Source organism: Eumetopias jubatus, unplaced genomic scaffold (assembly GCF_037043125.1).
Source record: "Eumetopias jubatus isolate StellerSeaLion01/CBP00866 unplaced genomic scaffold, mEumJub1_p1.0 scaffold_3, whole genome shotgun sequence".
NCBI classification, from domain to species: domain Eukaryota; kingdom Metazoa; phylum Chordata; class Mammalia; order Carnivora; family Otariidae; genus Eumetopias; species Eumetopias jubatus.
Genome location: NW_028274809.1, coordinates 68,994,080 through 69,008,150, shown reverse-complemented (window position 1 = coordinate 69,008,150; position 14,071 = coordinate 68,994,080). Strand labels below are relative to the sequence as shown.

The window sequence follows — 14,071 nt, the reverse complement described above, 5'->3', positions numbered from 1 at the left end:
TACTTTCCCCAATGACTCTGTATAGGAGTGACAGCTGCAGTGTAGGGAAACCACTCATATTCACAAAATAAAAAGCAATCCTACTGAATTTGCTAAGGCTTACACATGAGATGTTATTTTAATCACAGTGTAAAATTGCATAGATTATGTTTTACATCCTGGGAAGCTACTATATAGATTATCTTCCATTAAAGGAATCAAAGTTTCAATTCTCCATTTGTATTTCAGTTTGAAATGAATACTTTTTTAAAAAAAAATCCCCCCCCTTTTTTTTGCTGTGCTGCTGATGCACAACTCCCTTTTTCACTACCATCCAATTTGATGGACCATGCAAGGTAACTATTCTATGGGAAAATGAAGAATTTGTGAAGACAATGAAGAAATAAAATCAGGCATTCCCCCAGAACAAAAGATCTTACTGGCACTCATGACCAAGATACAAGCTGACATTACCTAAAGTATACTCCCAGGAATCATTCAATAATGACTGAATTGGTTAGTGGGAAATATAAAGAAATAAAAACAGTTATCAATTTAAAGGAACAAGACTTTGGTATTACAATAATTTTTTTAAGTACTTCAATTTTGTTTTTAAATATGTCACCTGGGAGACTGACACATTGGTGATTTTGATAAAGAGTTTTCCCCCAAGTGTGATATTGTTCAGAATAAGATATTCAGTATACTGGTATCATATTACATTAATATAGTTCTCCCAATATTGCTTTAACAGAATATCGTACTGTCATTTGGACATACCTAAAGAAGTAACTGATACTATGAAAAATTCTCAGCTGATATGCAACTGAGTATTAGTATTAGTATGCAACTTAGTATTCAACTTAGGTTTAATGATGTAGTTTGCTATCTGAATTTATATACAGGATAACAATTTCTTTTTTCAAATATTAAAGTTTTGTGACAAGGCTTCCAGCTCCCCACAGACAATAACAGATACCTAAATTCCAATTTCCTCATGGATCTTCCTAAAAACCATAGAGATCAATAAATGAGACAAGTAAAAATATCCATAAACTATGCCTAAAGAGTAATTAGAGACAGAGACATTACACACTTTAATTTACATATAGGCAGGGAAATAAATTCCTAAGACCAGCAGAATTAGTTCAGGAAAGCACACTGCAATTGAGTTGGGCCAAAACTTAGTGAAGAAAAGGGGAGTACAAAGGTCTCCTCAGAGGCATGGAACACATGTCAAATACGGTTTATCCACAGATGAAGAGGACTCCACACTATGTAAGAAATACTGAGAGCAGATGTGTGACCTACATGGTCAGAGCACTGGTTACTAAAGAGACTACAGAAAGTGACTTGAAAGTGCACAAGACCTCAGTTAGCAGCCTTGGAAAAACATGACTTCTTTGGAGGGGGGTGGAGACTAGTGCTGAGGATTGATTATATTTCACTAGAAATTTAAGATCAAAACAAAAGTGTGATGTATGTGAATATCACAGCCTCTGACAAGCTAGAAATAGTGCAACGAAACAAAATGAGAGGAGAAGGAAATATAGAATAAGCTCATCAAGTACCTTGTTGGTAAAAATTAGGAATCAAGTAATATAATTTAAATTGACAAACGGAATGATAGAGGACTATTCTTAGGAGTGCAAAGATAAGAATTAGAACAGATATTATTAACTAAAATTGCATGGTGGAAAGGGGAGGAAAAGAATTATAGGCTAATTTTATTGTTGTTCATAGTAAGAAATCAAAATACAGTGTCTGAGGAAAAAGAGGAAAGATTAAGGACATTATATAAAATTTTCTTATAAAGACTGCTACTAGAAAAAAATACAAATATTTTCAAATACCAAAATAAAAGCAAAAACAGGATAAAACAAACCCCAAACCACACAGTTAAACTTTTTAAAACAAGCAAAGAGAACATAACATAATGACATGTTTTAAGAGAGTATATTTAACATAGAATATGTTAGTACTAAGAAAAACCATAGTAGTTATATCAGTAAATATAAGTACCTATTACAATTATAAATTAAAAGAGAAGTATTATTTTTTCTTATAAGAAACAAAGGAAAACCTAACTCCAGAATATACAAAAAAAGCACAACCAAAACAAAGACTAAAAAGTGGTTTAAATATATAACAAGGAAATAGAACTGAGAAAATCTTAAAAAAATCATAAAAGACTACTTTACATAATACTATTAAAATAAATTTTTAAAATCTACATAAAATTCTTGAGAAAAAACACTTGCAAAACTGATACTAGTTGAGATGGACAACTTGAATAGTCCAATCTCAGGAGAAAAAAGAAAGAAATTTGTCAAAAAGCTACTCCGCAAATAAGTATCAGACCTGGATGATTTCACAGGAAAATCATACTTAACTTTTAAAGTTCAGATAATCCCCGAACTATTTGATAGTTCTTTAGCATAGAAAATAGAAAAGAATTTCCAAATTATTTTCTGAAGGAATTATAACACTGGTATTAATAGCTGATGAAATTGCACATATACACACACACGCACACAAATTACAGGTCAGTCTCCCTAATGAATACTGCTGTAAAAATCCTAAATTAATTTTAGATAAAGAGAATCCAACAGCATAATACAAAGTGGAATACATCATAATCATATGTGAACTCCTTTCAGAGATGTTAGTAACCCCATTAATAAAATGTATCATAAAAATAAACGGAATAGAACACTCATTTCCACAGGTGCTGAAAAGGCAATTTACGAATTTTAACACCATTCTTAATAAATATAAGTTAATGAAAAGCCTTAAAAGTATAAAAGACATACAACTCAACCCAAATGCTATCATTTGAATTAATGAAAAACACTTGCCATCCATACAAAAACCAGGAACAAGGCATGCTGTTTAACATCAATTTCTTTTGAATAATATGTTGGAGGTAATAGCTAGCACAATAAAACAAGAGAAAACTATTAGATATATCAGAATTGGAAAGGAAAATGTAAAACAGTCTCTACTTGAAAAATTCATGAGAGTCAACTGGAAACTAAAGTAACTCACTAAGATAGTAGGATATAAAATTAACATATTCAGAAAAAAATCACTAGCCTTAAAAATGATCAGAAGATATAATGAAAGAGATGATCCTATTTATAATCTCAGCAATAACAAAAAGTTAAATGCTAAGTAGCAAACTAAAGAGTAAGAAAAAATTGTGAACACTCCTGAAAGACACAAAAACTAGACTTAAAAGTGAAAATACACATAATATTCTTGTATAGAATGACTCAACATCATAAAGATGTTAATATTCCTCAAACTAATTTATAAAATTAATGCAAATTCAGTAAAAAAACAAAAGAATTTTTTCCTTATCTTAACAAGTTGTTTCTAGAGTTCATATAGAATGTTTAGCAAGAAATAACCTCAAACCCCTGAAAATTAATGTCAAAGGGAGCATGTCATATCAGAGATTAATTGTATATTTAAAACAGTGTGATTCTGAATGATAAATAAGCCAATGAAACAGAACAGAAAGTCCAGAAATGTAGTCAAGCACATAAGGAAGTTTGGTATGTGATAATGGTGGCATCCCAAATTATTGCTGAAAAGATAGACTTTCTAATAAATGATGTAAGAACAACTGGAGAGCCATTGATAAAATGATAAATTAAATATATACCTTGCTAAGCCAAGGTGTTTACACACACACACACACACACACACACACACACACATAAACCAATATAAACAAAGCTAAACTTAAAATGTATCAGAGATTCTAAAGCTGTACAAGTTCTAAGAAAAGAATTTTTACAACCTTGGAATGGTAAAAGCTTTGCTAATAGTGACTCAAAAATTCAAACTCAACAAAGAAAAGCTTGATAAATTTAGCTGCACTATAAACAAATCAACAACAACAACAACAAAATCTTTGCATGACAAAAATCAGGAAAAAGACAAAAAATATTTGCTGGGAAGAGATGTGCCACTTATTTTACCATTTGAAAAAAAAAGACAAAAAAATGTATACAAGAAATGGACAGTTGACAGAAAAAGAAATATCCTAATGCTTAAATATCTGAACCAACATTCATAATGTAAACCTCATTACAAAAGAAATGTAAACTAAAACTGATTGAGGTACTACTTCTCACCTATCATAATGATAAATACCGAGAAGACTGACTCATTCTGTTAGCATGGCTTTGGGGAAAAGATCTAATACCTTACTGGTGGTAGTGTAAAATGGTTCAAACCCTAGGGAGGGGAGTTTAGTAGTATCTAAAAAAATTGCATATGCATTTACCCTTTGACCCAGGAATCCCACTTATAAACTCTTACCCTGAAAATAATTTTCCAAAAATATACATACATATACTCATTTCATTCTGGCATTGTTTGTAATGGCCAAAATTTGGAAATAACCTAAATGTCCATTAGTAGGGGACTGGTTGAATTAACAATGGTATAACCAAGTCAAATGGCTGCAAAAGCAACTGATCAATTCTGTAAGGCACCAAAGGGTAAAGGCAGCTATGGCTTAATGCAAACATATTTTGAAAACTCACTCAAATGAAGAATGTATTAAAATTACTAGTAGCAGTAATATCAGTAGCAGAATTATGTACATGTTGCCTTTTACTTACGGTTTACAGTTTTGACTGGTAATATTGGGTTTACCCTCTCTGGGGAGGCAGCGTTTTCCTCATCTGTCACATATTCAAAATTAATGATGAACATCATAGCCACGCCCTCTTGGTTTTTCACTGGAATTATGTGAGTGTTACAAATGAAAGTGGACCCTAAGGAGATGAAAAATGAGTGTTAGGTCAAAAATATGCCTTCATTTTGAAGTGTTAGTAATATTAAAATTCTAATAAACCTTTAGAATTTTCTATCATAAATGATTTAAAATTTAACAAAAATAATTTGACTTTTATTTCATATTTCATTGCACATATATTTACATGAAAATGTACAAATTTTGCCATAAAGACCTTACAGGCAAATTCAGGTACAACCTTATGGAAAAACAGAGTATCAAAATCTCATTTGTCTTCACACCTACCACCATAATAGTTAATATAGGGAAAAAAGCATATTCTTTAACTTTGTAGAAAAACCCAGGTTTCTTGTATATATTTTGATTAATTCTGAATCTATATGAAATATAGCTGTATAAATAGTAAAGATAACTTTGTGTCATCTTGATTTTAGTGCTAAGTAAATTATTTCCTTTTTCTCTTTTAATTTCCTAGATGTAAAATGATAAGTTATTGACTCTGTATATGTTCCAATAATTCTTTTCTTTTTTCCTGCAAAATTCACAATGCCCAAATTATAATGATTTTATTTGGTTTGTAATCTGTTAGAAAACAAGAACAAAAATTTGTCTGTATTATTGTGTTAATTTGATTCCTTAACCAAAAAGATGATATTCTTTTTAAAGCACAATTATGAGGCTAATAAGATATATTTTATTAGAATCTTCTGGAAATGAGATGAACAAAAGGATTGACTCAGTTTACAATTAACTACTGCCATCCATCCTCTAACAGAAAATCCAAGATCCAAGATTTAGAGAATTTTGTCAAGATGTTGATTTCTTTTGAATCAATTGACTTTTGACTGACTTCTTGAACCTGACTTCTAGAACTAAGTATTTCCTTAAAGCAGCTTACTCACATCTTTACCCTCTGGATATTTCTTTTTTGAGTCATGGTGATGGAAACCTCAGGTTAGGGATTTGTTTGGGTTCAAAAGTATTATATTTTAAAAATGTAAACCTTCAGGAAAAGTTCTGAAGTAGTCAGACAAATAGAGCATTTTTTGACTTTTTTTTTAACTAGCTGGAACCATCTTGAGTCCTGAGGAGAATGATGGTTCAGTGCAGAGGGAGGAGCAGGTTGGGAGCAAGCTGGACCTGGGTACAGAGGGAGATGTGAGAAAATGAGAGACCAAGAGTTGGAGGCCAGGGGCACTGGCAAATAACAGAAGAACGTAGTTGGAAGCCCAACATCCCTAAGACGAGTGGATACTAGTATTCCAAAATGGTGTCCTCTGCATGCCATAACTATTAAAAACAAAATAAATGTGAGAAAATTCTTTCCTCTTTTCTCATCCCTGAAACATGGCTCCTATTGCCAGAGCTGAGAACAAAGACTATTGCTAATATTGCTATAGATTGGGACATCACAGGTGCAAGAGCTTTTGAGGGTGGGCCTAGAGATCTACTTATTTATGAAATTGTTTCTATGGGTGAACATGTTCTAATTTCCAAGGAACTGATTTGCAAAAACACTTTTAGAACTTGGACTCCTTTATGTTGGGGATGGCTTTGTGCTAGTCATGATTCAGATTTTTAAATGTCAATAGCTTCCCAGATTTGAAATGTAGAAGACTTTATTTATAATTAATCTCATATTTTCTATAAAATCGGCCATGGTTTTACAGATGTTATGAAAAATATGTCTTAAGAATGACATGCTGCACCTTCACAGTCTTCAGCTGTATCTTCAACTCATTTAATAAAATAGTTAGTTAGAGCACTTGTCATAGTTTCCATGGTAACAAACGGGATGATTTTAGTAAACAGAAAATAAGCAATTTAAGACTGTTCTATTAGAACTAAAAATAGAATTGCTTCAGGCCAGGCATCACAATACAAGCTGGCTAAACAGAGAGACTGAGAAAATGCTAGAAATAGCCATTGTGTATTCTGTTAATGAACCAAAATACATACTGATATTTCCGCTTAAAATGACATTTCTTGGATCATTTAGGGTATCATTGTGAATTCACAGATTTGTTACTTAGCAGTTTCAAATCTTCCAACAATTGAAGTGTATTGCTGATTGTACCACAAGACATAAAGCACAGATTTTTAAGAAATCAATAAATAAAAGATGTGGGAATAGAGATCTAATAGGCTGGTAATAGAGCACAGTAATTTCACTTCCAGTAATAGGGGCAAAATCACGTATTGCCATACTAATGCTTGTAAATTTATTGGCTAGTGTTAAAAATCATAAAACTATAGTGCTTTGTAAAAAAGTTCAGTTACACGCATTGGTTCCATAGCATATTGAATATGTGTAATTAATCTGGGATTTACTGCCCACTAGCATTGTTTCCTGCATGTTTCTCTTAAGCAATATATCTCCTCTAAAGTCAACTGAAAATTCACATTTACATTTTTTTCTCTTTTAGTTTTTGGATTCAATGTCTCTATCAATCTTGCAAAGCATCCTGGAAAGCATAAATTGAAAGGAGATACATGGAATTTAGAAGAGAAGGAGAATCAAATACGTTTTATGGAGCAAAAACATTTTAGCTTGCATCATTTTGCAAACTCCAAGTTCTGTCAAGGTATTACATTAGTAAAGTAACATTATTTTAAGAAGGCATTACTGTGTGCTCTTAAATACTGTTTTTGAATGCAACATTGGGAGAAAGAAAAATGGAAAGATGATCCAGCAAACACTAATCTAGCAATGAAGAAAAAACTAGACAGACTCAATAATATGTAAATTAGAGAACGAAACCAATCTAGAAATAAAAAGTTCAGACCTTGTTAAAATGAATTAGTATTCAAATGGAATTAATAATGTTTAAGAAGCTTATTTACAATAAGATTATCCAATAATTTTACAATTATACATGCAATTATACAAATATTAGTTAAACCCAGGTTCATTTCAATTTCCATGTTTTGTCTCCTGAGTAAAAACATTCTCAAAACCAGGAAAAGCTGTTTAGGTGAATAATACTCATTATAATAAAATGTCTAGAATGTTAATTTTTAACTGTAGCTACACAGCAAGCAAACTCAGGTAATCTGAATAATTTTTCTTTTATTAATAAATTGGTGGCAAAAAAATAAATAAATTGGTGGCATCCTCTTAGCTTTCAGATTTTAAAATAATAGACCGGGACTCCTCCCTTTGAGCTACTTTAAAAATGTCTGTTTTATTCTACTGTTTTTTTTTTTTTAAGATTTTATTTATTTATTTGACAGAGAGAGGGAGAGCACATGCAGGGGGAGCTGCAGGCAGAGGGAGAGGGAGAAGCAGGCTCCCTGTGGAGCAGGGAGCCCAAAGGGGGGCTTGATCCCAGGAACCTGAGATTGTGACCTGAGTCGAAGGCAGACGCTTACTCGACAGAGCCACCCAGCACCCCATTGTACTGTTTGTATTCGCAGGGTATACATATGTCCCCTAAAAACAGTAACTGTTTATTGAGCACCTAATATTGGGTCAAACACTGTTCTGGGTTCTCGGATGGTGATGAGAAAAACAGCAATAAAAAAACAAAGTTTCTGCTCTTATGGAATTTATATTGACATCATAAATAAATGAATAGATATCTAATATATGAAGTAAAAATAAGTACAATGAAGGGCGAGCAGAATAGATCGTAACAGTAGTAAGGGAATGCATTTCCTTTGAAATGGCATGTAAGCAAAGACATAAAAGAAGTAATGGAGTTAGCTGTGAGGCTCCATGGATAGAAAGCAGCTGGCAGAGAAAATAGCAAGTACAAAAGTCTTCAGGGCTGTAAGCTCCAGGAACAACGTGGAAGCCAATGTGGCTGGTGCAGTATGTTGGTTGTGGGGTAGGATGGTGTTGAAAGTAGGTAAGGCTGAAGAAGGAGTAGGGAACCACAGCATGTAGAAGGCATGGAGAAGGCTAATGCGTGGATTTGGAACTTTCCTTTCAGTTAGACAAGAAGGGTTTTGTGCAGAGGCTGACATGACTTGACTTAAAACTACTCCTCTGACTTCTATGTGAAGAATAGCTTGGGATGCCAGCAAGAAAACAGGGAAGCCAGTAGGAAAATATCATACTAATACTGGCAAGCAGTAAGAGTGTCTGGACTAGGGTGGTGTTGCTGAAGTTGGTGAGAAGGCATCTGTTTGAGATGTTTTCAAGGTAGGGATTATAGGACTTGCTGGTATAATAGATGGCATGTGAGGGAATGAGAGGGGTCACAGACAAGTCCAAACTTGGAGGTTGAGAAAATGGAAGAATGGAGATGCTCATTTATTAAAATGGGGAGGACTGTGGGAGGGTTCTGGGGTTTGTGTAAATCCATAGGTTTGGGGTATGTTAACACTGTGGTTGCTTATTAGATATCTAAATGCAGATGTCTAGAGCAGTTGGACATAGGATACTGCAGTTTGGTTCAGGGATTGATCCAAGCCAGATATATGAATTTGAGAGTCATTAGGGAATGGATTATATTTAAAGACAGTATGAGGTCATCTAGGGAACAAATAGAGAGTTGGGTTTTTGAGCCAAACATTAAGGGACTGCAGCATCAAAGAAGGGAAGATGAAAGATCAGAGAATATTGTGGAGTAGACAGGGAAGTGGGAAGAAAATCCAGAGTCTAGTGCACCAGGGGCTAAGGGAAGGAAGTACTGCAAGAGGAGGGCAGGATCAACTACACAAAACTTGCTGATAGGCTCAGTGAGAGCTAGGAAAAGATCAAGTCATGGGTAATTTCTTTTAGAGAAATTTTGATAGATTAGTGGCTAGGAAACTGTTGGAATGCATGTAAGAATGAATAAGAATAGAAGTGTACAGGGGGTGCCTGGCTAGCTCAGTTGGTAGAGCATGTGACTCTTGATCTCAGGGTTGTGAGTTCAAGCCCCACATTGGGTATAGAGATTACTTAAAAATAAAATCTTTAAAAAAAACCAGACATGTACACAATTATAGGAAAGTCTTTTGAGGTGCTTTACTAAAGAGGTGATCAGAAACCTGGGCGGGTAACTAGAAAAGATTTTGAAGTGATCAGACCTTGGATTTTTTTAGGTTTAGAGACACTACAGCATATTTATATACAAATGGCACTAATTTGTTTATTGATTACATTTCAAATTTTTGTTGCATAAAGTCCCACCATTTGGTAAGGTCAGTAAAAGTCTAACATAGTAATTTACAAGACAGCAATTTTCTGATTTTTTTCCTTCATCAAGTGCAACTCACTTCAGTGTTAATTAATTTTCCATGTATATAGAACCATAGATAATAGTTTGTAATCTATTGCTTGAGAGCAGCACTCTCCAATTAGACTGTCTGAATCTGAATCCTAGCTCCATCCTTTATCTGCTGAGTAAACCCTGGGTGATTTAGAAATGCCACAGCAATTCAGTTCATTCTTCTGTACAATGAGGATAATCCTTACTTCATAGAATTGTTTTGGGGACCAAATGAATTAATACCTGTATACTATGATATTAGAATAGAATTGTCCCTTTCTCAATTTTCACTCATGTGATATGTTTAATATAATAGCTATCAGGGAACTAAAGTGAGAACGACTTCCTTCCACTCCACACATGCAGATTATGAAGGAAATAGCTATGGAATCTTTATATCCAAGACGTAGAACAGATGGGGAGAGAAGAATGGTGAGAGAATTGGGGAAAAGATCTCTTTGGAGAGGACAGGCCCATTGCTGTGAGCTTCCCTCCTTCCACCCTCAAGAGCTGCCATCTTCCAAGGCCAGGCCTAATGAGGGGATTTTAAGGACCCACTCCAGGACCTTTGAAATGTGTTCTCTACAGAGAAGAGGAGACAGGGAGAATGGGTATTTGAAAGCTATGTGGATGAATGGTAGGCCATAATGGGGCCTCAACCTTGGGGGTATAGAGGGCCAAGAATGAACAAGCTCTCAATTTCTGTGGCAGAGACAGTGGCCATAATTATTGGGACAGGCAGGTGCACCCAAGAATTGGTAGATAGGCCTCATGGTCAAGTATTCTGGACCAGGAGTGGGCGCAGGGTTCTCCAAGGATGGGATGAAGGGACTGCAGAGGAAGAGACAGATAGCAAACTACCAGATGCTGGAGGCCAAGGAGGAAATAGGCAAGAAACTCCAGGGTGCAGGGATAGGACCAGCAGGGGAAGGAACCTGAAGGGAGACAGAGTCCCGCAAGAGTTCTGAAGAGCCTACCCAGGAAAAACAGTGTCAGCTCTGCCCACTGGCCAGATCCAGAGAAGGCAAATACACCAGCCAAGTAGGAACTTTCCTGTTCCATAATCTTTCTGCCTTTTCATCTTCTACTTGGAGGGAAGCAAATAGCAATCAGAGTGTGGGAAGATGGTAATGGTAAGAAGTTGAAGATGACTTTCCATTGCATTCTGACCTGAGGCCGGTTGGGAGTTGTAATTTTAAAGCCAAATCACCATCCGAAGACAGGGGTCAATTACTCCAGTGAATAAAATTAAATAGGATGATGAAAAACAAAAGCTGCATTTTGTTCACAGTCCAAGCTTCACACTGATCAGTAGAACTCATATACATGTAAAGTTCTTAGAATAGTACCTGGCATGGAGCAAAACTCAATAAGGTGAGCAATTATTTTCATCTCTTATTAGAGGATCTCCAGAGAGATCTTCAGTTAATTTTCAAGGCTCTCTGTGTAATTTCCTCCAGCCTTTTGCCATTCTTGAAACTGAAAGCTACACTCTTTGTATTTTGGGGCACCAAGTGGAGATTATTCTTCTCTGAGCTGATTGGTTTAGGGAATGCCTGAAAGTTTGTGATTTCCTACTTTCTAGTAGACTAGGGGACCCTTTGAAGATTAAAAAGTACCATTAGAGATCTGCCTTAGAAGAAAAACAAAAGATAGCAGCCTCAGGATACAAAGGTCTCATCAAAGAGGCAGCACTGTTCATCTTGAGTTGAAAAGCGTTTTAGAAAAGCAAAGGGGACCACTGCACCTCCTAGAAGGAGACAGCTACCCAGTCACAAATGACTTACGGTGGAATCAAGGGGAGGCAAAAAATAGGAAACAAGCGAAATTTGTACTTGGCTTTTCTGAATCTAATGTTTCCTTTTATTTCTTTCTTTCAGCACTTCCTACATCTTCCTCTGCTCTCTCCAGGCCTCCAAGGTGAAATATTATGAACTTCCTCTTATCAAGGAGGAGCATCATGAAATATATTAATTTCTCATAAGATTGTTAAGGACATAATGGATTACTATTCTCAGGAAATTTTTTTTGAAGGAGAATAGTGAAAAACAACACTTAACTCAGGATGAACTCTGGCGTAGCCTCTATGTAAAAGAAATATTTTGGTGGTATAGATAAGACCTTCCAGATATCTCTCAGCTCACGCCATGTAAGTAATTGCCTGCTGATATCACTATCACTGTTGGTCAGGTTGTGACTTAGAGAACAGAAGACCATGATGGAGTCCTGAAACAGAACTAGAAGAAATTTCTATGATTGGAGAGTTAATGTGCCATTGTTTAGCCATTTGATTATTTTTAACAGATGTTTTCCCACTCTTGATAAGAAAAGTAAACACACAGAGATTTCATTTGTACTCATAATCCACTTCCAGAATTCATCCCAAAGTTTGCAGAATAACTTAGCAGTGAAAATATTCCATTTATAGCACATTTATAACCAGACTGTAAGCTTCCCAAAATCAAGATATTATTAATACATGTACACAAGCCTCCCTCAACACATAATGGGATCTCAGTGAATATTTCCTGGCTACTTTTACTTCTTCCTGACAGTGAGATGTTCGTGAAAAGCTGCCCACTGGAAATGACCCTTGAGCTAGGTCAGAGCAGCATTTGTGACTGTGGGTAGTAGCCTACAGTCTTAAGAAGATGGTTTTCAGTTATAGAGAGAGACCTGGGTTCTAAACTTGATGAGTCATTTAGCTTCTCTCTGTCTTGGCTTTTTCTCTGTAGATTCAGAGCACTCATACTTATCTTTTAAAGTTGGTGCACTAAATGAGAGGATGCATTTAGAGTATGGTGCCTGATATACAGTAGATACAAACGGTAGCTCATGGGAATGTAATCTTTTAATATATATTACTAGGTGTAGAAACTGAATATACCCAAAGTGTTACTCTTGTAAGAGGCCAGGTTATGTTGGGTTTGAGCTTTTCAGGCTGAGTAGGAGTAAACACAGAGAAGAAACATATGCCCAATTCAAACCAATTTCACTTTAAAAACTAATTATTCAGAAACCACTATGTGCCAGGCACAGTTCTAGGTGCTAGAGTTTGGCAGGGAACAAAAATGAGCCAAATTCTGCCATCATGTAGCTTATAATCTAGTGGAGTTTGGGGAGACAGAAATAAATAAGTAAAACACATAATAGATTAAATGGTGATAGTATCATTGAACACCACAGAGAAAATAAAGAAAGGGGATAGTGAGTGCCAGGAGCAGGGAAAAGTCTATAACTTTTAGTAGAGTGGGAAAGGCCTCCCTGAGAAGATTACATCTGAATAAAGAACTGAAGATGTTGAAAAGTGAATCATGAGGGTATCTGGGAAAAGAGGTAACAACACATGTGAAGGCCCTGCCTGGTGTGGGGCTGAATTATATCCCCTAAAATTCATACATTGAAGCCCTAACTCCAGTGTGACTGTATTTGGAGACAGGACCTACAAGGAGATAATTAAGGTTAAATGAGGTCCTAACGGTGGGGCCGTAATTCAACAGGACATTGTCCTTGTAAGAAGAGGAAGAGACACCAAGAGTGTGTGTACAGAGAGGAAACGCCATGTGAGCAGACAGCCATCTGTAAGCCAATTAGAGAGTTTTCACCAGGGACTAACACTGCCAGCACCTTGATCTTGGACTTTGAGCCTCAAGAACTGTGAGAAAATATATTTCTATGTTTCAAGCCACCCAGTCTGTAGTACTTTGTTACGGCAGCCTGAGCTGACTAGGATAGGCCCTGAGGCTGAAGAGCAGACAGTCAGTGTGGCTGACATAGACTAAGCTGAGGGGAAAGTGGTGAGAGATCCAGGGCCCAGTGGTAACAGAGCAAGGGAGAGGGAGAGTGGCCGAAGAACAAGCCCCTTGTGGGCATTGTAATGCCTTCGACTGACAAAGGGAAGCCATTGAAAGGATTGAAAAAGGGAAGTGATAGTCTCTGGTTGCTGTAAAGACATGGACACACGAAACAGTTTGCTAGGCAACTTTGTCTGAACAGACTAATAGTATACCAGAACACATCATGTGGAACGGGAAGTGATGGATGAGGCTTTGAGGGGTAGAAGGTCATGTTGTGAATGTCTTCTATGTTCCTGGAATTCAGTCTTTTGAGGTTGAGG

At 35.8% G+C, this 14,071-nt stretch overlaps 1 protein-coding gene across 4 annotated transcripts in view; it reads right to left on the bottom strand.

The window, feature by feature from the left end:
- Positions 1-14,071, bottom strand: part of KCNH7 (potassium voltage-gated channel subfamily H member 7) — a 472,323-nt gene that overhangs the window by 146,911 nt on the left and 311,341 nt on the right. For all 4 annotated transcript variants that reach the window (XM_088022141.1, XM_028113114.2, XM_028113115.2 and 1 more), the window contains exon 3: positions 4,617-4,772. In XM_088022141.1, coding sequence (XP_087878267.1) covers positions 4,617-4,772 — 156 coding nt within the window. The remainder of the gene's footprint in view (positions 1-4,616; positions 4,773-14,071) is intronic.